The sequence below is a fragment of the Grampus griseus genome (assembly GCF_964374135.1).
Source record: "Grampus griseus genome assembly, chromosome: 18".
Lineage (NCBI taxonomy): Eukaryota > Metazoa > Chordata > Mammalia > Artiodactyla > Delphinidae > Grampus > Grampus griseus.
In genome coordinates this window covers 66176988-66202360 of record NC_139012.1, presented here as the reverse complement: position 1 = coordinate 66202360, position 25373 = coordinate 66176988, and the positions used below count along the sequence as shown (strand labels likewise).

The 25373-nt window shown below is 42.5% G+C and overlaps 2 protein-coding genes across 2 annotated transcripts; both read right to left on the bottom strand.

Annotated features, from left to right (window-relative positions):
- Positions 1 to 1741: 1741 nt before the first annotated feature.
- On the bottom strand, positions 1742 to 23506 carry STOML3 (stomatin like 3; the record flags this gene model as incomplete). Its single annotated transcript, XM_082675639.1, is given in 9 exon segments — positions 1742 to 1823; positions 1825 to 1964; positions 3942 to 4076; positions 5771 to 5974; positions 7644 to 7726; positions 10368 to 10417; positions 10419 to 10438; positions 10520 to 10623; positions 23361 to 23506. Coding segments are annotated over 9 exon segments (870 nt in total). The 5' UTR covers positions 23413 to 23506.
- LOC309836114 (telomeric repeat-binding factor 1-like) lies at positions 20666 to 22938 on the bottom strand (the record flags this gene model as incomplete). Its single annotated transcript, XM_082675922.1, is given in 2 exon segments — positions 20666 to 22281; positions 22284 to 22938. Coding segments are annotated over 2 exon segments (1311 nt in total). The 3' UTR covers positions 20666 to 21625.
- Positions 23507 to 25373: the final 1867 nt, after the last annotated feature.

Genomic DNA, 25373 nt, shown 5'->3' with positions numbered 1-25373 from the left:
GACTGAGCACAGTGTCACACATGGCAGACATTCAATAACGGGTAACTTTTAAAAATTCTAGCCCATTGCTCAAAATGGATCCCGAAAGAAAACTGCACCATGGCAACAAAATAATCTCCAAGAGAGCAATTTTGAAAATATGTGCACATTCTATGGCTTCTTTATTTTTAAGAGGTTTTTTGTTTTTTTGGTTTTTAGAGAGGAAGAATAGAGTTTGCAAACTATTCTTGATGACTTGGGGCTCTTGGGACTAATGATAGAGTGAAAACATGAAGTCCACAGCCTAATGTTCCCCAGGGGGTTCTACCAACCAAACCTTTTACAAGCGTTCTCACTTGTAAGCAAATAAACTGACTGGACCTTGCAGCCTCCTTATGCCTTGTCTCACCCTGTGACAAAGGTACTGGGAGGCTGAGATTGGCCACCAGTCCCAGCAGGATGACACACAACCAGAGAGTTGAACGCAATCTGCCTAGAGGAGGTGGTGATAAATTTGCAGCTGTTAGTCTTTTGTTTTTTCTTCAGGTGGAATAATCTTTACTTTTACTAAATGATTAGTCTTCCAAATAATTAGAAAGCTTCTATAAAATTAGTATTTCTAGGTGATTTCTGAATTATATATTACTTCTATTTTTCTCTTTTTTTTTTTTACTGGAGTATAATTGCTTTACAATGTTGTGTTAGTTTCTGCTGTACAACGAAGTGCATCAGCTATGTGTATACATATATCCCCTCCCTCCTGGACCTCCCTCCTACCCATCCCACCCATCTAGGTCATCACAGAGCACCGAGCTGAGCCCCCCATGCTATACCGCAGGTTCCCACTAGCTATCTATTTTACACATGATAGTGTGTTGAACATCAAAATCAATCACAATTTTAAGCATTGTGGGGTTTTGCTGTAACGATTGGAAATTTAGCCAATAATAAATTTAGCCAACTTTGGAATTAGGAAGCAAATAGCTAAGTATTGGAAATTTAGCCAATAATCACTTTGGAATTATACAGCAAATAGCTAGTGGAAATATGTGTTACTTTGCAGATTATCTAGAGTGCTTCTTAAACCCATTAAAAAGTAATTCTGGGGCTTTCTTGGTGGTGCGGTGGTTAAGAATTCGCCTGCCAATGCAGGGGACACGGGTTCAAGCCCTGGTCTGGGAAGATCCCACATGCCATGGAGCAACGAAGCCCGTGCACCACAACCACTGAGCCTGCGCTCTAGAGCCCGCGAGATGCAACTACTGAGCCCCCGTGCCACAACTACTGAAGCCCATGCACCTAGAGCCCATGCTCCGCAACAAGAGAAGCCACCACAATGAGAAGACTGCACACCACAATGAAGAGTAGCCCGGCTCGCCGCAACTAGAGAAAGCCCGCGCGCAGCAACGAAGACCCAATGCGGCCAAAAATAAATAAATTAAATAAATAAATAAATTTTTTAAAAAGTAATTTCCCCCAGCTACTACAAGAAAGTTCCTGCTCTAAGTCAGGGACACCTACTCACTGATTCTCATAAGAATAATGCAAAGTACTTTTATGTTCTTAAAAATAAAAGTAGTATATGGCCCTTCTTTTTTCTTTTTCTTTTTTTATAGCCTCTATAGCATCTCCCTGCTAATGCTGTTCCAGCTGTAGAGTTACTGGGCCTAAATAGTGTTGAAATTCTCAACACTTCTAAATGCTGGTCTCCATAGGAACAGATATGCCTCCCTAAGCAATGGCTGACTGCAGCAGGAGGGTCTCAGGTTCTGTTAGGAACCTTCTTGTGGTTACTGTAGCTGATGCCACCAATGCCCTCTAGTACATTCATGGGCAGAGGAAACAATGGTGGAATTCTTGTCTGTGGTGACAGTGGTTAAGGTCTGCAGGTAACGCAGCTGGAGGGCGATGGGGGACTCAGCCAGCACCATGGAGGCTGACTTCAGGGCTTTAGAAGCATTCATTTCTCCTTCTGCTGCAAGGACCTAAATCGACAGAAATAAAAGCCTTTAGACAGCTTACAGCTGTCACCAGTGCTTTCTTTTCCTGGGTCTGTACTGATACTTCTCTCCCAGCCCCTACTTGGCCACCCATGTTTCATCTGCTTACTTCTTTGGCAAGGATTAGAGTTTCACATCCTAATGTGATGAGAGAAATTGGAGAAGGTTGCAGGAAGCAGGGAGATAGCTTACAAATTATGAGTCCTTAGATTTCATTCTCAAACAAAATAAAAGCGCTGCCTTTAACCCGAACAAATACAGGTCCATCTACCCTGGTGATGCTCTTGAGTCACCATGGAGCCTCACCACTGGCTGCTTTCGTTTTCAGAGAAGTCTGAAATTCAAGGCCTCCAACTGGCTTCTTTTCTGTCCTTTTTACTTATCATAGATTTTTTTTTTAGATTTCATTCGGTTGCCAATTTTGTCTCATCCTTACAATGTAAGGATTGTTTCAAGCTCTCCCCGCTCTTGATGCAAGCGGCAGCAAGTGCCGGTCTGCAAACCCTCACTGGGACTCTCCTAAGTGCCCTGTTCCTCCTCTGGTCCTCAGACTGCCCAAGAATGACTGGAGCTCAGCTGCCCCTCTGTGCGCACTCACTGCCCACGTGCAAAAGCGATTCCCGGGCTTCCCTGGTGGCGCAGTGGCTGAGAATCTGCCTGCTAATGCAGGGGACACGGGTTCAAGCCCTGGTCTGGGAGGATCCCGCATGCCGCGGAGCAGCTGGGCCCGTGAGCCACAACTACTGAGCCTGCGCTCTGCAACAAGAGAGGCCGCTACAGTGAGAGGCCCGCGCACCGCGATGAAGAGGGGCCCCCTCTTGCCACAGCTGGAGAAAGTCCTCGCACAGAAACGAAGACCCAACACAGCAAAAATAAATTAATTAATTAATGTAGGGGCTTCCCTGGTGGCGCAGTGGTTGAGAATCTGCCTGCTAATGCAGGTACCACGGGTTCGAGTCCCGGTCTGGGAGGATCCCACATGCCGCGGAGCGACTGGGCCCGTGAGCCGTGGCCGCTGAGCCGGCGCGTCTGGAGCCTGTGCTTCGCGACAGGAGAGGCCGCGATAGTGAGAGGCCCGCGCACCGCGATGAAGAGTGGCCCCTGCTTGCCACAACTAGAGAAAGCCCTCGCACAGAAACGAAGACCCAACACAGCAAAAATAAATTAATTAATAAACTCCTACCCCCAACATCTTCTTTAAAAAATAATAATAATAAATTAATTAATTAATGTAAAAAAAAAAGCGACTCCCAAGTCAACTGCTTAGAAGCTGCTGGAGCTTAGCAGAGAAACCAGAGATAAAGTAGAGGGAAACCTCCCTCGAGTCCCAAGTATGATTCCAAAGGGGGTACTTGGAGGCTTCTAATCTAACTGGCTTCTGATACTTCAGGAAACCCGTCCACACAGATATGAGGGCTATGGATCCAACAGACTCACGGACACGCCAGACCAAGCTGCACTCACATTTTGTAATTCTAACCCGCATTGTAGTCACCCGCCTCCTCTTAGTTCAGTTCACTTAACACACCAGAAGGAAGATGCTCCAAAGACAGGCACCAAGTTGCCACCTCAGAATCATCAGCTTTATAAACACGCAGGTTCCTGGGCCCACCAGAGACTCTACTTCACTGAGTGTGAGGTGAGGCCTGGGAATTAGTGTTCGCTTTGCTCATTTCTCTCTAGGAGGCTCTGCTGTGTGGCCAGAGTGGGGACCCACCTGGCTAAGTCACTGAGTACGCTGCCGAGCACCCTTGACCCAAGACCTAACACCAAGCTTCCTCAAGGTGCATTAAGCTGCCTGTGAGCTTTCAACTCAAGGGGAAATTCTCAGTAAAAACTGTGAGAAAGAAACTCTCTTCTTATTGAAATCGTTGAGGGGACCTGAGCTTCCTCTCAAGCTCCAGCCTTGTTGGCTCCAAGGCTGGGAAGCTCACCCTCCAGTGCAGATGGAGTCGCCCTTACCCTGGCCCTGGCCTCCCGGGTGGCCTCGGCCTCAGCAGCCATGGACCTCTGCAACTGCCCGGGAATCCGGCCGTCTTTGATTTCCACTTGGGCCACCTGGGTCCCCCGCAGCTTGGTGGCGTCAGCAAGTAAAGTCTGTTTCCAAGTCAAAAGAAAGGTCGTTGATCAGAAGACAGGTGTGTAATCGAAGTTCCTGCTATATGTTATATATGCAAGAAAAGTCCTCTTCTTTTTCTCCTTCTGTATTTACAGCATTTGGAGTGAGACAGTTTGGAAAGGGGATAGGAGTTATCGCCCACTTCCTGGCATTGAAGTGAATCCTGGGAAGGATTCAGAAACAAAACCTGATAGGTCTTTTAACAGGTGGTCTCTCAGCAGGTCTGCCCCAAACCATTCCTCATGAAGTCTATACTATCCATCTAGATGTGAGCAAACAGCCCACATTTTCTTGTCACTGACACCAAACTGAAAGCAATGGATTTTGTCCTGCTTCTGCCATTTGCAGCTGTGAATCATTGGGCCCATGACTTAACCTTTCTGATTCTCAGTTTTCATACTATAAAAGGTTTTCTTTCAGGATTGTCATGAGTTTTGGAGATAACACATGTTAAACTATGTATCGGTGCCCAGCAATAACTCAGTACATATTATCACTGGGTACTTTCTGAGATATTATTTGTCTTGCTCTGTTTAACCCCTGACCTGTGGCTCAGTTTTAAACAGGTAGCAAGGCAGATATATATATATATATTTAAGGCATATATTTTTTAGAGCAGAAGAAGCCTAAAATCAAAGACATCCTCATCTTTTGTTAAAGCTTAAGACCACTGAAGATATCTTGCTGGTTATCCTGGAGGGGAAGGGATGAGAAAGAATGCCTTGAGAAATAATGAGACCAGATGGGTAGTTCCCTCAAAGGGGAAAGGGCAGAGATCTATGTGATACCAAAGAGCAAGTGAGCCCTAGCTTTTCCGTGATCCCTGCAGAGAGCTGGGAGATGGGGAGACCTCACAAGCAGCCAGTGACCTGACTGTGATGGGGAAACAGCTGAGTCGTTGAACTCGTGTGGCTCTTAAAATGACGTGGAGAGTTATCATGTAGAACTGATATTACCTTATAAAACCTCGGGGACTTTGCACTACCTTAGGGGCTGGAGGAGATGCCAAGAAGGGCCAAAGTTGAATTTCCCTCTTAACTTACAGAAGGCAGGCTCAGAATCAAAATGTTAATTGATTCAAGAAAACACAGAAATGTGATCGTCTATAATCTAGGGTGTACGGGAGGTGAGATGGATACCTGTTACATCCTTATCAATATTATAATTACGGCTGCTATTCATATCATTATTGATATTAGTACATGAAGTTGGATTTCCCAGGGATAGCAGTCCTGTGCTGTCTCAACCAAACCTCCTTCTAACGTTCACATTCCACTAAAATGCCTGAGAAAGGGCAGCCCTTCCTCTGGAGTAATCTAAACTAAAAATAACTCTGATCTCTAAGCTCTTCAAAAAAGGCTAAAGTGTACAATGGTAATTCATAATTTTGAATTCCACACACACTCCAACAGCTCCCCGCTCCCACTCAGATTTTTAAATCTGGACCTCATGATTATAAAAAAAAAATGTGAAATCCCAAACTGAAGCCCATCTGTTTAGAGCAGTTGTGTGTGTGTGTGTGTGTGTGTGTGTGTGTGTGTGTGTGTGTGTATGTGTGTGTGTGTGTGCACGCACATGGGGAGGGGTGCTTTGAACTGCTGATATTTGATCATCACTGTTAATTAAAATGAGTGAATTAAAGATGTAGGCTATTGGTCCTTGACGTCTTTACCTGGATGCTATGGGCCATCTCTTCTCGGCCAGCTAAGATCTGGGACAAGGTCTGTGTCCCTAAGACATTTCTCAGAGTGGTCTGAGCCAGCAGAAATGTGGCTTGCTGGACATCGCTGACATTAGCCACTGCCGAGACGGCACTGTAGATTCTGTAATAGACCACTCCATCCACTTGAGTGGTCACAGAGTCTCTGGTGAGGATCTGTAGAGCAGGAACACGGAAAATCACATGCTTATGACTTTCACAATGATTGATCCACAAAGGGTCAGCCAGTCCCAGAGCCCTCTCCGCAGGAGGAGAGCTTTAATGACAGCTCATGCCAGCATCACCAGAAATCTGTCCTGGCTTGAATATACTATCATCCTTGTTGATAGCAAAATTCCTACACAGATGTGATCTGTACCTATCCCTGTAACTTCATCTTAGAGAAGTCAGAAGTGAAATAGGTATTTCCACTTTAAAATGTGATAGTAGAACCTGCTGGAATTCTACCATCTAAGTAGTGGTAGAACACCTGTCTCCCTGATACCTGAAATCTTTTTGGTTCTCAGTTTCATCAGGCTTGATGAATAGCAGTGCTTTTTAGAAAACAGATGGCACCAGAGACCGTGTTCTGTATTCAAATAAAGAAAAATCCATTTATAGAGGCTCTGCATTAATTGTTCTGAATTAACAGGACAAGGTACTTTGGAGCAAATGAGCTTTCTGTGGGTACCACGAAAGCAGGACCTAGAACTCCCTTCTCCCATCTAGAACTGTTTACTATGGAGCCAGAAAAGGCCCATGAGAGCCCCTAAACATCCTAAGCTCTCTTATGATTAGGGCTGAATTCCAAAGTAAGGACTCTGCAGTTCCCACCAATGGCATGAAGACATCACTGTTGAGTCTCGATTGAGTTTTCTGGACCAGAGGGAGGAAGATTAACATTTCCTCGTAAGTGTTGATTTTCTCACTTCTCATCCCCTTTGCCCTCCCACACATTTTCTTTTCTCTTCCTGGATCATTGTGTTTATCATTGTGTGTAATCAAACTGGCATGATTATTAGCAATTCTGTTTCTCTTCCTTATCACCCACTTACTGGGTCTGGTCATTTAGTTGCTGTACTTTAAGAATTGAAAAGAACTATTTGAAATCCAGTTACAGGTGAGCCCTGTACAGTGTCTGCTCCTTTCCCATGCACACCCCACTTTGTTGCATCCAAACACTCAAAAAATTTAGTACAGTACACACGGTTATATTTAAAATGGATAACCAACAAGGACCTACTGTATAGCACAGGGAACTCTGCTCAGTATTCTGTAACAACCTAAATGGGAAAAGAATTCAAAAAAGAATAGATATATGTATACGTATAACTGAATCACTTTGCTATACACCTGAAAGTAACACAACATTGTTAATCAACTATGCTCCAATATAAAATAAAAAGTTAAAAAAATGTAATGCAGAGGTGAGTTATATCGCTATTACTAAAACATTTCCGGAGACGGTGATGGAAAGGATAACGTCCTGAGCAGCCACCAATAGTTTCAGCCCCCAGTACAATGACTTATCAGACTCCTCCAGGGGTCGGCTTGTCATTCTCCACCCACTTTCTCTGCCATCTGTATCCCTTCTCTCTCTTCTCTCAGACTTTCTCCCACCCAGTCATTGCAGGTCTTCTAGCAATTCAGCCCTTGCTCTCGGCTTCATTCTTATTTGGCGAGACAAAGCCCCGTCGTCTCAGGAGCCACCTCCCCAAGCAGATCTCTAAGAATTCAGTTCATCCTCCCCTTTATAGTTTGAAAACATATGATACAGTCTCAATGGTCCCTGTAACAGGGAAGGTATTGGTTTTATTTCTAGAAACATAGCTTTAATCAGCATTACCTCCTGTGGAGGGATGTTGCACGTAATGGTCCGGAGATCAACTTTGACAAACACATCTATGCAAGGCAGGACCAGGATCAAACCTATGCAAAAGAAAATATGGTTTAGAATTTCACCCAACTGAAAATAACTGCAACAAATTGTCTGCTAGCTATACAGTACATTATTTGCATGGGACTATAAATGCTTCTCAGATGATCTTCCATACGTACACCTATACCTTTGGGGAAATTATTTCCTGCTATGAGTCAATGACTAAAGAAAAGTGATTCCCTAGAAATTAAAATCTTTTGGTAAAAAGCTGAAGATCCTTGACAATTAATTTTTAGATTTTCTTTTGTAAAACATTCAACTTACTTCTATCCAAGTGTTGAGTGTGACATTTATTTAAAAGGATATTTTGGAAACTGGTTTCTTTATGTTAAAGGTATCTGTATAAAAGATTCAATTAATAGACTTTAGACCTTGAATATCAGTGACTGTCAACATTCTCATTTATCTTCATTAGTACTGAAGGAATGTTAAAATTGAAATCTTCCCAGGATTTCAGTGTCCCCAAAACCAATGTATTACAAGATTTGTAGTTTCTCTGTAGCTGTGTTCTAGTTTATATACAATGACATTCCTCGGTTGTAAATACTTTTACTTATCTCTTGTGAAGATTTGGATTGAGGTAGGGATAGGGCTAAGGAAACTCATTTGAGGATTCTATGACTCCTTAACACTGCCCTGGGGAAGGTTCTCTACAGCAAGCGCTATAAAGATTAGAACCACAAGGAATGTCAGCAAGATGGGGACACCAATCCATTTTCATTTACCAGAAAGATTCTGTGCTATTGTTTTTGTTTTCAAAGAAGAAACAACTTTCTACACTGAGTATCATGAAAAGGACAGGTAGCATCAACAGAAAACACTGCTAAGGTGCTTTCTTTCTTTGGGTGTCTAAACCTTTCTGGGGTAAGGATTACTTCCTAATTTACTTTTTTTTTCCGGTGCTAAGTAACCAGTTAAGATCATGGCCCTTAGAACTAGAGAGAGTTAAGTTCCAGCCCTACCACTTACCAGCTGTGACCTGGGAACATTTATCTAATTTTTCTGAGCTTCAGTCACCTAATATCTATAAGATGGCAGTGAAGATTAAGCAGGTGTCAGCATGATAATGAAATAAAATACTAAACATAGTGCCAGGCATGTATTCAGTGCTGAAAAGTAGCAGCTCCTGTTATGAACACTTTTATTATTAAAGCATAATTTACTATTTACAAAAGTGGAGATGTTTTCCATTAGCAATTTGGCCTGTTTTCCTCCGGCTCTTATGACATTTTGAGGTAACTTCTCTTAGCCCCAGAGACATGTATGACGAGATTAGTTATCCTGGGAGATTTAGTGGTGAACACTTCCGGGAAAATTCATTTAAAAGAGACTTTTCTCTAGAGTCCTGCAAGTTATAGCTATTTGACCTCTCTCAAATCCAATTTTATTCTAATTTATAATCTTGGCTTCACCACGTGAAACATGACCAGGAAGGGGTTAACTTTGCTCTGGTATTTCTCACTTGGATAATTCTAACACCTCTATTTGGACAAACTCATAAAAATATCCATAATAAGCAATTTTTGCCCTCTTTCTTTTAGGTTCCTTATTAGACAAGTAGGATTGTATCAATACTACTTGAAATGGCCAAGTCTCCGTAACAAGCTTCCCCTTTGGAAGTTTCTCATATGTTTAAAAATGTAACAGATACCTGAGTGCCTACCGTAGTACATGGCCAAGTGCAAAGCGCACAGAGTGAATAAGGAAGTTCCTGCCCCCCCAGAGATCCTACAGTGCAGTTGAAGGGAGAATGATTTTACTTAAATACATCACATTAGGGGGAAGAAAGCAAATGTTATTAGAGAAGTATAGCAAATAACCATTCTCTTCCATGTGCCTTCCAAGATGCTGTTTGGAGAGCCTCCCCTGTCAAGAATATTAGAATCTATCATATGAAATTGCCATTTTGGTGGATCGAAACCAAACATTAGCAATTTCATAGGGTTCAACACAATATACACAAGAGAAGTTATGAGTATTAAATCAGTGTCTTACTCCTGAGGACTTTTAGTATCGATACTCCTGGCTCCCACAAAAGAAAATCCCATCCTTTTATGATATGAACAGTTTGGGACATTTTTTATTCTGAGGCTGTAGAGAAAGGATGGAAATAAAGACCACATTTGACAAAAGGAATTGTCAAATGGCTTCCAGCTCTATGTTGCTCTTAATCCACTTGTCAAGAGAGGACATTACCTTTGACTTTTCCATTGGCTCTTTCAGAGTGAGAATCAAACACCAGCTCCCAGAATACTCTCCCTGAGTAGCTTAATTGTCTCCCTTGGCCATTTACTCCCTCCCTTCATTCTTCTTTCATTCTCTTAGTGGCCCTGGTAATAAGGGACACCCAGCCAATGTAACCGGAGCCACTCTTTGTTCACATTCACTGAAACTCTCAGAGGGAGTGTTAGAACACTGATCCAGATTCCAAAGCTCTCCAGCTAATGGTCTAGTGATCACTTCTGTTAACTCAAGTAAGAGGACAAGATCCTTCAATTGTACAGAAAGGCAAGGGCTCCAGCTTCCGGTTAATTTTTTTTTCAATAAATGTTTCCAGAGAACATTTTTGGTGGCACTAGTAGCAGTAATAGGTGCCCGTGATCCTTATCACGAGCAGCTGCAGTGTCATACCTGGCCCTTTGGCTTTGTCAGCTTGGATGCGTCCCCGTCGGAATACAACAGCGTTCGTACTCCTTAATAATCTAAGAGATTAAGGGAGAGGATTTAGTCTTAATGATTCATCAGCTCATGGAGAGAGCCCAGTTTATTTCCCAGGGTATTACCTTCAAGCACATCCATATGGAGATAGGGAAGGTAATGACCATCGACAGGAAAGAAAACGAAAACAGGATCCAGCCACATACACCAAGCCCTTTACTCTTGATGCCTAGGAGATGAGGAGGCAGTTCTGTAGCTGACATGGTTCTCAGGAAAGCAATTCAGCTGCGTGGGTGAGGAAACCGTCCAGAGGGCTGGCCAAGCCAGAATGGGGCTGAGGAAGCGACCTGAATCCACACACACGCACGACTGCAGGAAACACCACACACGTGCGCACGCGCGCGCGCACACACACACACGGAAAATGTTCCTTCAGGTTTTTAGATGAAAACTGACCTGTCCCTTCCAAGAAAAGTCTCATAGCAATCAATAACAATAATCACCGTTACATTTACTTAGGGCTGCCATGGTCTATTATTCTCAAAATGCATAAAACTACCCGCCTCAGGATCATCAGGGTGTCATTTTAAAAGACAGATTTCTGGGCCCCCAGAATTCTCCAGGGGAAGTCTAGGCAACCTCTGGGGCAGATAGGTAGGTACTCTTATCCCCAAACAAGTCAACAGAGCACAAGGAGAAACATCTTCCAGAGTGCTTATGTTTGAGTTTCTATGAGAGGCTTTAACTTCCCAGTGTGGTGGCCTCAGGAAAGCCACTCGACCTTTCTGAGCCTCCATTTCTTCATCTGTAGGATGGGGATGGAAATTACCTACCTTGAAGGATGTGATGAGGATTAAATGAGATTATTTATATAGGCACCTAGCCCAGACATTAATGCCTACCTGAGTAGATGTATATTACTACACTTATTCCCATCTTACAGATTGATAAATACTTTAGAAGTCTTTATATTCACTATTTCACCTTGTTTTAAATCCTTGCTGCTTCTTGGTTCTCTTCTCCTTGACACGAGCCCCACCCTCAACCCTCCACTTCCTCCAATTGATTTCACATTCTCCACACAAACACTAGAACTAATCATATTTGCTAGATAACTCTACTCAGATAATCCACAAACACCTTATGTTATTATGCCTCTATCTCAGTTAATGTCTTAACCATCCGTACTTAACCATACGCATTATTGTCCAGGTTAAAGACACAGGGTCATCATTGCCTCTTCCCTATCCAACTACAGAAGTCACTGAGCCTCATTGGTACCACCTCAAATTCAGCCTCACGTATCCATTTTACTACAACGGGTTCATTGGCGAACATAAATTTACGAATATTTACAAAGGTTCTAGGGTTTTGCTCTTACAGATAATGCTGTGATGAGTTCTTTTTTTTTTTTTTTTTTTTTTTGCGGTACGCGGGCCTCTCACTGTTGTGGCCTCTCCCGTTGCGGAGCACAGGCTCCAGACGCGCAGGCTCAGCGGCCATGGCTCACGGGCCCAGCTGCTCCGCGGCATGTGGGATCTTCCCGGACCGGGGCACGAACCCGTGTCCCCTGCATCAGCAGGCGGACTCTCAACCACTGCGCCACCAGGGAAGCCCAAGTTTCTACTTTTTTAAACTGAATATGTTTGGGAGATATTTCCATGTCATTACATCTGGATCCACCTCATTCTTCTTCATTGTTGCCTCCTATTCTAAATTTGTGACTCAGTTATTTAGCCATTCTCCTATCGATGGATATTATGGTTACTTGCAATTTTGCCTTCACAAACAAGGCTGCAATAACTGTGCTTGTACACGCCTCTCCCAGACGATTTGCATCTTGAGGAAAGCATTGAGAAGGCAGCACAGCCCTTGCGCCCTCTGGTGTGTTCCCTCCCTGCTGACACTGCCGTATTTGGTGTTCAGGAACTTTGGGGTGTGGGGGGCTGTGACATTAGCAGTGCTGCACACACAGGCAGCTGGGACTCCAACAAGGACATCAGCTATGCTTTATGCCCTGAGCAAGCCCTAGCCATGTCCAGACTAGCTACAGCCTTAACACCAAGCTGCAAAAGCAAGTGCTTGTCACAGAGAAAACTGCCCTGGCCTCCGGGAGCTCCTCTGCAGTCCCACCCAGCTCTATAGCATCATTACCTGAGGCTCTGTTAAGTACTAAATGTGCAGAGAGAGACCAGGGATGAAGACACGATTAATCGTCCAAGATTTACACCTGAGCGTTAGAATTACCCAGGTCTCTGCTGCTGGGAGGATTGGTGGAGCCTGGGGGTGTCATTAGCTGCCGGCGAAAGTGGGGCTGTCAGCTTCCCCCGCAGGGCTGGGCAGCTCTGCCTTGTGAGCAGTAGCTGGGCGAGCACAAAGCGCTGCTTTTGCAGCTTCCTGCAGAGCAGATCTTTCAGCCAGCCTTGCCCCTCCCCACCTCTCCCGCAGTTAAAACTGTGGATGCTGTGCTGAGAACTGGATTTGAGGATTCTAATTCCAGTTCAAAGGAAGTACTGGGACTGTATGACAAAGGCTCTTCAGAAATCTCCCTTTACCTCAACCTACACAAGGATTCTTCCAGAGCCTTCCCTGAGCCATTCCCTTGAGGGGACGATGGAAAGAAAATGGGCCACACACCCTCTCTGTTAGCCATGAAGACCTGAGCTCATCTGATCATCTCTTGCTTTATCCAAATCCATGGATGGGTGTTTTCTATGGGTAATTGTCACCATACCATAAAGCCATCATCATATTACTTCCTGGTAGAGAACTGGACTTTGTCACCCCCGGAAAATTGCCCTCCGGTTTCTCATTCATCAATTTAACAAATATTTTACCAGTTATATGCCAGGCACACTGTGCTAGAGCTGCAGATACAAAAGAGAATAAGATGGGGAACTTTCCAACAGGAGTTGGAACAGGGCTTCCCTGGTGGTGCAGTGGCTGAGAGTCTGCCTGCTAACACAGAGGACACGGGCTCGAGCCCTGGTCTGGGAGGATCCCACATGCCGCGGAGCAACTAGGCCCGTGAGCCACAACTACTGAGCCTGCATGTCTGGAGCTTGTGCTCCGCAACAAGAGAGGCCGTGACGGTGAGAGGCCCGCGCACCGCGATGAAGAGTGGCCCCCGCTCGCTGCAACTAGAGAAAGCCCTCGCACAGAAACGAAGACCCAACAAACAAACAAATAAATAAATAAATAAATAAATAAGAGTTGGAACATCTTTCCCTCAATCTGCAAAATGAAAGGTGAGCCATAATGCACAGAACCTGAGGCCCAGCGCTGCTGACACTGGGGAGGACTCCGGGACTTCAGTTGGAAGGACTTTAAAGATAACTGAGGCCAACCCTGCATTTTGCAGCCAGAAAACCTCCTGGTTAGTGTTGTCACCATCATGTCAATCTCTCTTTAGGTAAAGTGGTACCCACAAGTTCCACAATCTTAGGCAGTGAGGCAAAACTAAGCTTCATTTGTCGAGGCACGCCTCTGGGGCTTTGTTCCTGGAGCTTAGATGCAGCCCGCAGCACCAGAGGGGACTTAAATACCCTCTAGGACTAGGGATAAACACTCAAGGCAAGATTTGTAACTCATGTGAGGCTAGGAAATAAGGAAGAATATTCTAGATCACTAACTGCACTTAGATAGCTTTAGAACTGGAAATGAATTTCAGGAAATAAAACAGACTAGGTGACTTGGTGGCTTATTTCCCAACTTTGGCTTGATCAACAGTATTTAAATATTAGATCAATTCTATATGCAATCCATGCCCACAGATCTGTGTTACTGTAAATAGCCATTTCCTCTCGAAGCAGAAATAGCCATTTAGGTAACAGGACAGCGTTTAAAATACCCAAACCGAATGATGTACATTACACATCAGGGAAATGAAAATGAAAACCACAATGAGATAAAAATACACAGCTTCCAGAATGGCAAATGCTAAAGACTGACGATGCCACATTTTAGCAAGGGTGTGGAGCAATGGGAATTCTCATGTTCGCGAATTAATACAATTATCTTGAAAAAACTATTTGGAAGTATCTGTTAAAGCCAAACACACACTTTATGACTCAGTATTCAACTTCTAAGTAATATCTCAGAGAAGTGAGTGCTGATTACAGTGAAAAACATACTCAGGAATGTTTATTGCAATTTTATTCGTAATATCCAAGAAATGAAGAACCACCCAAACCCACCAACAGTAGAATGAATAAATAAAGTCGTGGTATGTTCACATAAAAGATTACTCAGGAAGAAAAAAGACAAGGTTACTGCTATACAGTATTCAAAATATGGATGAATCTCATAGACAAAATATTGGGCAAAATAAGCCAGACACAATAGACACACTTTGTGATTCCACGTATAAGAAAGAGTACATACTGTACGACCTCGTATTGTATCATTTCGTCCAGGAAGAGGCAAAATTAATCTATTATGTTTAAAGTCAGAGTAGTACTGTCTCTAGGTAGTGAGTGGAGTTTTGTCAGTTGGGTATTATCTGGGAAGAGATAAGGAAGCTTTTTAGGGGGATGGAAATGTTCCATGTCTTGATCTGGGTGGTGATTGCATAGACTTCCACATATTGAGCCTGTGGAAATAAACAAAGACCAGCCAGCTAGAAAAGCAAAGGGTATTTATTCAGGCTCTCACAAGAGTCAGCCTCTATCACTTGTGTTTTGGCAGAGACTCAAAGGCAGGCAGAGGAGTGGGAAAGCTTTATGGTGGAAAAAGGGGGTGTGCCCTGATTGGAGACTGTTGGCCTAGGGAAGCTGTAGGTGGACAAAATAGAAGCAGAGCATCCTACGTGATTGGTGTAGGGGTACCTGCTTGGTTTTCTTTTGCTGGACCTAAATTGGAATCGGGGACAAAAAGCAGGGGAGCTGTCAGTTATTAATCAAGTCCTGGCCATTTGGGGCTGAATGTTACAGAAGTAATTATGTAGCTTCCGATAACAATGTGGTTTCCTGAGAATCTGACATCAAGCAGGCTGGCTTCCTGGGCTGATTATTTTAGATAAAAGGTTGGTTTTCTGGGCTGGTTGCTGCAGGTTGGTGGTCAGAATTCTATTTTTAGATATGGTCCAGCCTTTGTCTGTTGTGTATTCAGTCTGTCAGGCCAAGCACTTAAGACTTGCGCACTTTATTGTATGTATCTCATACCTCAATAAATGATTCACACAGAGACCAGAGGATTCCTACGGGCAGGCTAGCATTGAAGATGGGAAACTCACTGCTTGTTCTGAATTCTCAGAAAGAAGAGGACAGAGAGGCGGGAAGAGCTTTAGCACAGCCAGCCTAGGGACAGACAGGCGACAATGCCTCACAGGGATGGAAAGTGCAGGTCCTTGGTCGGGGGACCCTGCGTTCAAATTGAGACGCCGCCATTTGAAAGCTAGATGACATCTCATGAGTCACTCAACCTGCTGAGGTCTTACTTTCCTTCTGTTAACCCAACAATAACTAGTTGTGAGAGTTAAATAAATTACATGTAAAGGAATTATTAGCCATATCAGGAGGCCTTCTAGTCGGCCAGGCCACTGACTAGGATTTTCCTAGAGGTCTTAACATTTCCTTCGGCTTGCCTCGCCATTAAAGAGATTTCCGTTTCCCTTGAGCATTTCCTTTAGAACGCTTAACTTTGTAAATCCTTTCTCTGCCCCTTTGAGATGTAAGTCTTTTTAAAAGCCTCTTGCCAGTTTTACAATCTGGGACTATCTTTCTCAAGGACCTGGGAGCCATTCTCTTGAAATGTAATCATCAGGTAGATAGCATCCCTAGCTCCCAGTCTCTGTGGGCCAGTAGGAGCCTAACTTCAGTGGGTACCATGCTCCCAGTTGTAAAAACACACCCTGTCATAAAGATGTGAGAATTTTATTAGCAAACCAAACCCAGACAGCCTATAAGCACCGCGCAAAGCCCTTCATGCTTTCTCACTAGCGCACTCCAGTCTTTAAAAATCCCACATCCTGGGGAATCCCTGGCGGTCCAGTGGTTAGGACTCAGTGATTTCTCCGCTGGGGCCCGGGTTCAATCCCAGGTCGAGGAACTAAGATCCCGAAAGCTTTGTGACGTGGCCAGAAACAACAACAACAATAACAAAAACCCCCAAAACTCCACACCCCTTTGTTTCAGTGGTGTTGGTTCAGATTGAGGTTTGGCTTCTCTCCTATGGCAGTAAGCTTGTCCAATGTTTTGCTTTCTTGCCTGTTTAATTTTGTCTGGTTCAATTTTGCTTTGACAACTGAATATTTTTTAAATTTTCCTTTATTGATTTATTTTTCCAGATGGAATTCTGAATATCACTTGTGGATGTTCTGTTCCATCCAGATGATGACTCCTCTCTATGCGCAAGAACTGCATTTGCAAGGAGAACACGCAATAAAACCCTAACCCCTGCAGGTTTCTACCTCCTAAAGCGATCTGGTCACTGACTGTATAAGTTCTTTCAGATAACTTTTAGAACCTTAAAAAAGATAGAGGGAGAGAGGGAGAGAGAGAGACACAAGATTTTTGGTGCAGAACTACCAAATCAGAGCTAGATGATGATTTTATCATCCTTGTACTCCTAGGACTACAAAATTCCATAATCCCAAGAGTCTTCTAAACTGTCAGATTTACATCTCAACTACAGAAGGATGATCTGAGCTTAGTAGTTACATGAACTTCAGACACGGTTATACCAAGTTTCTTTTTTACCATTTGGTCTTTTTAAGAAAGAGTTAAAATATATTTTGAAATGGAATGTTCAAAAAGGTGTAAAAATAATGTTTTTCATACCTTATATACCCCCTTTCAGCTAAAGAATTTAAGCATTGCCAACACAATTAAAGCCCCCTCGTGCGCCCCGCTTCGTGACCTCCCCCTCCGCCAGAGGCAGCTTGCCCGGCAGCTTCCTCATGGTAAATCCAGTGGGGCTCCATCCCACCAGTCAAATGCAGCAGCAACTCCCAAACCTGCCGTTCAAAGACCAGGCTTGACACAGGGGTTCTCAGCTTACCCGTAGTTGAGCTTTTCAGGTGGCAGTGCTGTGCTCTCTCACTTCTGGGTCTAGGTGACTAGGGCACATGCCAACAGCACATAAACATCCCCTGCGGTAGAGAAAGCACCAAAGTCCTCACATACTTTTTGCCTCGCATGGGCCTTTGTGTCCCCCAGACCCCCATTCACATCCCACATTCTCCTTTCTCGCACCTTCTTTTCTAGGAAGATTTTCCAATCTTACCTTCACCTTTGGGAGCTCCTCTACTGAGTTTCTAAAATACCCTCTATCATCACTTTTCATAGTACACTGTAATTTTTAGTTAACTTTCCTGTAGATTTTTAGTGCTTTGGGAGCAGGCGTTTTATTTTTACATCTCTGTCTCCTGATACACAGTAGATTCTGGATTCATTCATTGAATGAATGAAGCGGGCGGCACCCTCGATGCTTTGAACTATCAAGAATGATGCCCAGCAACGAGATAGACTTATTGATCTGTTTGAAGCTTCTTGTTTGGAAATAACGATCCATCAGAGGAGATTCTGTTTGCTTTCAAGAGAGTCAGTTAACCTGAGAACCACACGTACATCTTCGCATTTTCTCCTTCATACGTACTATCTTACACCCTCAGCCCCCCACACCGGTATAAGAAGAAAATAAAGAGAAAATGTTTTCCTTGCATCATTCTCCTCTCTCGCCAGCCCCCCTTCCTGTCTGAAATAACTACCAATAGCAACAAGTGCAAATACTTTGTCCTGAAGATTTATGCCCATTCTCACGATAGTGTTATTTATAAGAGTGGTAAATCAAAAACACCCTGAAAGTACAATGGAGGGATAATTAAGCAAATCATGATACAGCTACACAATATCATATTATAAAATCTTTTAAGGTACAAAAACATGAGAAAATTGCTATGGTATATTGTTAGAAGAAAGAAGTAGTAGGATGCAAAATTATACAGACGGTATGATCTCTCTTAGCAAAAACAATATGCTTAGAAAAAATATTGGATAAAAATTAACCAAAATATTAACAGGGATTAATTCTGAGTGATGGAGGTGTGACTGGTTTATACTTCTCAGAGTTTTCTTATTTTTTGCTACCTTTATAATTTTAAAAAGCAATTTTAAAATGAAAACTTATCATGTCAAGTAAAAAAAAAAAGTACTCTGTGTTTTCAGAGCAGAAAAGACCAGGTGCTTCTCAGGGGAAAAATGAAAGGTGTGTGCAATAAGAACAGGCACCCTCCCTGGACCTGGGGAGATCAATAGTATTACAAATTCTTCCCTCTTTTCTGTTCACTTCCGATCCTGTGGAGATACAGTCAGTAAAATAGTCTCAGCAACTTCCTGGCTCTTTCTCCAGCGAATCAAGGATTTTAAGCACCGAACATAAAATCTGAAGTGAAACCCAACGGGTAAACACTATCTTTTCATCACCTGTAAATTATCTGTCCTCCTGCCTTTTTCTCTGAAGTATGCACACAGCTTGCGTCAAGAACTTTTTTAAGGAAAAATGCAGAATTGCTGAAAAGAAATACCGTGCGACTCAAAGTGTGGTCTCAGTCTGGCAACCTCATGAGCTTAGGAATTTACTTGGAGGCAAACTCTCAAGTCCATCCCAGACCTAAGGAGGAGAACTTCTGGAGGTGAGGACTGCTCTGAGCTTTAAAAAACTCTCCAGGAAAATTCCTTTGCACATTGACATTGAGAAGATTTCTAAGACTGAGATGATCAAGATTCCAATTAACTTCACTTTAACTCTTAAAGAAAAAAAAGAAAGAAAAAAAGAAAGGGGTAGGACTTTATGGCCGAGGCTAGTGAGTAGTGGTGTACTAATAACAGTGAGGACGCTGGGGGAAAAGCCCTAACTTATAGCGTTCTGTACATTCTGATCTACCCTTGTGACATCACCGAACTTGGAGTCAGGAAGAGATGCACCCTAATGGCTTTCGAAAGCTAGGACAAACCTGGGGGTGATAACTAAGACTCATTTATTCATTTAATTCTCACAACATTATGAGTGGAAATTTCTGTACAGCTTGAAGAACCAAATGATGTTGTCTTGTTAATGTGTCCAAGAAGGAGGAGGGCAAGGGCAAACTTATCCCACAAATCTCAGAGAAGGACTGATATTGCATCTCACAAACTGCCTAAAGCATATGAAATAGAAGTTGTAACATAATAAGCCCCATTTCAGTTTGATCTGTGATAGGGCGGGTTTGTCATTATAGTCAAAAACCAGCACCAAGTAAACCCATGAGAACTTTAAAATATTTCGCTGGTGATACAGCTTCAATCGTGCCATTTATCCAGTTGATGTCTCAACCTGTTAAACGGAAACTAAAATGTCTCATGAAACTTCTTGTTTAAAAAGATAATCAAGGGTACCCTCGAAGAGACCCCCCCACTTGCACCTTCCAAATGATGTTCACTGCCTCCAGTATACCCACGTTGCTAGGTCAACTTCACGAGAAAAGTTTCTTTTTCAATCCAGGTATATACCTCTAAATGTATACTTTCTTTTACAAGCTAATAATGACAAATGCGTTCTCTATTTCTAACCTGCACTATGACTTCTTTAGCAACATAAAGTATAGAGCACGGGTTAGGACACACACACCACCACCACCACCATCATCATCATTTTCTGGACCTTCAACAAGTTTTTAAACTCTCCAAGACTCAATTTTCTCCACCATAAAATAAGGTTATAAAAAAATCTACCTCAGAATTATTGTAGCATTTAAAAATATAACGTGAGGGCTTCCCTGGTGGCGCAGTGGTTGAGAGTCCGCCTGGCGATGCAGGGGACACAGGTTCGTGCCCCAGTCCGGGAAGATCCCACATGCCGCAGAGCGGCTGGGCCCATGAGCCATGGCCACTGAGCCTGCACGTCCAGAGCCTGTGCTCCGCAACGGGAGAGGCCACAGCAGTGAGAGGCCCGCGTACCGCAAAAAAAAAAAAAATATATATATATATATATAAAAAACATGAGAAAAATGCTTTACAATACAGAAGAGCCGTTAACATTCACGGAGGCAGTTGGTAATTACAGGCTAAGTTTTCCACATTTCTATTTATTATACGTATAGGACAACAACTTCAGGAACAATGAGAAAGTAATGTATAAAACTTTCATAAAGAAATACAGATTACAAAATAGTCATTTAACTTTTTAAGCAAATGCTTAAGCATTTTCATGCATTTGTTAAATAAAGCATACATAACTCAAAATGCTACATAATTCTAGTTTTTGACTAAATCCTCTAAAGAATATGTTGGTGAAAACTCAAAACTGTCTAATAAGGTATGCATGATCTTGTTTATTTAGTATTTATCACAGTCGTCAAAATGATCATGGTTAAAGTGGCGGGTGTGGTGGTGGTGGGATGAACTGGGAGACTGGGACTGACATGCATACACTAATACGTATAAAATGGATAACTAATGAGAACCTGCTGTATAAAAAAATAAATAAAATAAAATTCAAAAAAAAATGATCATGGTTAAAATCCATTTAAGCATTTACAGAATACCATTTAGGCCCGATATCTATCTAACTAAATGAAAATATCAGAGAAATGGATATTTATTTAAAACCATCTTTGTCAAAGTTTTAACACTAGAACAAAAATCCAATGTACCTAAATGAGACATAAGCTATTCTTAGTAGTAGTATAAACTCTGTCCTATGGGTATTACTATTTTCAAGTTTTTTCCTTTATATGAAAGTACCAAAAGAAAAATGTAAGTATAACTCACAGATTACTTCGTATATTTATCATTCTATAAGCAAATATCTTAGTAATTAATATATTAAGGCCATAAATCAAATCATTACCCCTTATGTCAAAGGCCTATTCACTGATTTAGAAACTTCACTTTTATGTGTGTCATGGAGTTGAAATCAGCCCACAGACACAGAATAGGTTAACAGCAATATATTTTTTCTCTTACCAGGCTTTCACCTTTTTATTGGAACAGGGTTTGGAGGTAGGAGTTTTGAAAGCACTAGGGTTCAAAAAATTAATTTTTTTATCAGAGTGAAAAGATTCTTAAAGAATACAATGATGGTCTATAATCTTGCTCGTACAGCACAAATCCTCATATTAAATGACTGTGCCGCAGAAAAATACTGTAATGCTTTAAACAAAATTTTAAGCTACATTAATGACCACCAAGTTTCACGCAAAATGCAGGAATCAAAATGTTTAACTGCCGTCTTATCGGGCTCCACAAACACACTCAGTCTTCATCGTCCGAGTATATCAGCTTCAGCTTCTTCATAGTCCTCCATCTGTCTTTCAACATGACGCTTGTTCGGTTGTTGAATTTATAATGTGATAGTATTTTAGACCAATTTCCCTCTCCGTATTTCTTCACGCCAGATCTCAGATTGTTGTCTTCTTCCCAAAGCCATGCCTGTTTTTTTCTAGGTTGATGTTTTTCAGGAGTTAGACGCTGACTATTTAAAACACGTATTCTCTCGCTTTCAGTGGCTTGCCTACTCTTCTCTTTTTTCTTTCTTCCACTTTGAAGAGTTTCCGCTCTTTCCTCTTTCTTATCAACATCTTGTTGTCGGTTTCCGTGTTTCAACTTAGATAAGAAGAGATTTTTGTGAGACCTCAATAAGGATACTGTATCCCCTGAGGATTCAGTTACCGCAGACTGTTTGTCACTAACACTTTCTCCTATATCCAAATTAGCTTCCGTTTCCAATTCAATATCATTACTATTAGGTTTATCTTGAGAAGCTGCTGTTCTTGCTCTTTTACTTTCCACTACTTTTGCTGCTGCCTTCATTAGAAAGGTTGACGATTTTTCATTTAGCACATAATTCACATAACTCTTAATTTTCTCCATCATGCGGTTGTAGCTGAAGTGTTGAAAAATGGAATGAATGTATCTTTCTGAGAGATTATCATAAGCAATTTCCTTTTTAAAGGCGTGTAAGAATTTGGGTCACCAAATATTCTTTCAAAGACTTCTTCTGCTTCCTTAAAATTTCCATTTTCCATGCAAACAGCTATAGCCTGAATTTTAATTAAATTCTGTATTTCTTCATGAAGCTTGTCATGTTCCTTTTCAATTGATGCCCAAATCATCAGGGCTGATTCCAAGGGTGTAATTTGTTCATCACTTTCAAACTGTGCATCAAGGGTTTTTCCAGCTGCAATTCTTGTCAAAAATTGACATATGTATATAGTTCTCAGTTGATAAGCTGTTAGACTGGACAATCCATGAATAATAGCCTCGGCGCTGTCGCGGGTGCGGTGGAAGTCGTCCGACCGGCCGTCACGGAAGGCCCGGCAAAGAGACAGGCAGAGGAAATCGAGCATCCAGCCGGCAGCTACCGCCTCGGCCTCAGCCACCAGGCCCGCGTCCTCCTCCTCCTCAGGGGCCCCCAAGTGCATCTGGCACTCGAGCGGTTCCTGGCACTCAAACTGCCCCTGATCATCTCTCGCCGTTTCCGCCATCCGCTCCTCCAGGGGACCTGCATCCTCCCCATCCGCAAGCCCCCGCGGGCTCGGAGCCGCTGAGGCGGCGCTCTCCGCCATATTACATCTCTCGCACTCCAGGCTAAGTTTTATCTTCTTCAACTTCTCTCCATGTATCAAACATGGTGGACCTCAAACCAACTTTTCTATTTAATCAAAGCATCATCAGATGATATTTGAAACTGGGTAAATTTTAGCTTGTTCAATATGTCTTTGCTAGTTAATGCAAAAAATATGAATACAAAGATAAACACAAATTCTATCTAACACTTAAGAAAAAGGGCATGTCATAGACTGCTCTTCAAGAAGCAAATAAAACCATGATAAGCAATGAATCCAAAATCCTGGGCTCTAAATGAAATTGAAGCCAATCTCAATAATGTATTAACCCACCTCGTGCTCGCTCGCTCTCTATGACGATACAACTCTCACTTTGCTTAATATACATAAAACAAACTTAAGGCAGGAAAAAAGGAACTTACCCACTAAATTCTCTTTATCCTGTTTCTCTGGGGAGGATGCCCCAGGATCCATCTCATTCTTGAGAAGCTTTTATACTTGGCAAATATTCATAGGTTTGGAGCCAGACCTGGGCTCCAGGCAGCACCCAGGTGTGCTTCAGAGAAGGCAGAGCAGAGAGACGGAATGAGAGTGAGAGAAGTTCCTCCTCTTCCGTGAGCACCCTGAGGAGTAGGTACCCTGGTGAAGGAAGCCTGTTAACATAAACAAAATGACCTCTTTCATGAGTTCAGGCTGCCATTGTTCATAGAGAGAACTCAAAACTACGTATATGAACTTCTGACTGTGTTGCTTCTTGTAAAACATTACTATGTAGTTTTCTATATAATTTATATCTTATAAAACACTTCTATGCAATGTGTGCAACTTGTTTATCATTATGAACTGTCCGATACACATGGCACGTATCTCCATCCTCATGTTTCAGATGAGAAAATTTCATCCAATGCATTTTACACACTGCAGTGAGTGATTTTTTTGTGTGTGCGTGAGTGATCTTTTGAAACTCAAATCTGATCATATCTCCATCCTGCTTAAAATAATCCAACGACTGCCAATTATTAACATGTAAAGATGAGAATCCTAAGTATCCTAAAGGACCTGCTAGTCTGTCTCTCCTTCCCTTTCCAGCCTCACTCACATGATACTCCCCTCACGCACTTAGCAAGAGCCCCATTGGCCTTCTGTCAATCCCACTAACCTATATGTGTCTTCTGTGCCACAGGGCCTTTGCACGTTACCATATGCATAATTCTTTGGTTCATGTTTGTTTCTTCCTCTAGACCAGGAGTTGGGTAACTATAGCCTGCTGGGCAAATTTGCTCTACCACCAATTTTTGTAAATAAAACGTTATTGGAACACGGCCACGTCTGTTTGTTTCTATATTGTCTTTGGTCACTTTTGCACTAAACCTACCTATTGAGTAGTTGCTATAGAGACTGTACAGCCTGCAAAGCCTAACATATTTACTATCCTTCCCTTTACAGAAAATGTTTGCTGACTCCTACGCTACATTATAACTTCCATGAGGGGAGTGGCTGTCTGGGTCTGTTATTTAACACAGCACCTGCAGCATTTAGAACAATGCAGGCACGTAACTGTCATCCAACAGTCACTTGCTGAATGCATGAATAAGTAATTTATCAAAGATAACAGCTCACAAATGGCAAAGTTCTTTCTCGAATCCAGATCCCTGGGCTCCTGTCCCAGGAGTCTTTACTTCATCATATTACTCAGAAACAAGGGCAATATTGCACTCACTCCAATACCGAAAGCACCAATCTTCTAATTTTCTAATGTTCATCTTTCTCATATCAATATTCCAAATAATATTTTGTTTGTGGAAACAAAACAACACAAAACAACCTCTGATATTTCCCAGCTTATCTTTTCTAGTCTTTTCTTTTCTCCCAACCATGTAGTTATTTTCTTCTTAGCAACTTCATCTGAAAAAACCTCCCAGATTGTGGGTTACTTTTGCCAACTACTTGATTCATAACTGCCTTCTCCACAAACTCAAATTACGGTAATAACCAGGCAGGGCTGTCATGCACAGTTGGTAATTATAAGCATTAGTATGGAATATCAGACTTGGGGAAAGGAGGCTGGGGACCAGAAACAGATCAAAACAGACACACATGCATGCACAGAGTCAGAGACTTTCAGCTTTCGAATACTTTCCTCTGCTTTCTCCTCATACGTCCTCGGTTATGGCTTGATGTGGAAATGATACTACAGGCATAGTGGTTAAGAAGTAGACTCTGGGCTCACGCTGCCTGGATTTAAAGAAATCCTGGCTCTACCATGAACTAGCTGTGTGACACTGGGTAACTTAACCTCTTCATGTTTCATTTTTTTCTTTTCATCTGTAAAATGGGCATGCTGGTGGTCTTTACCAGAGTTGTCTGTGTGACAAATATGTGAAACAGTGCATGTAAAATACTCAGAATAGGGACTTCCCTGGCGGTCCAGTGGT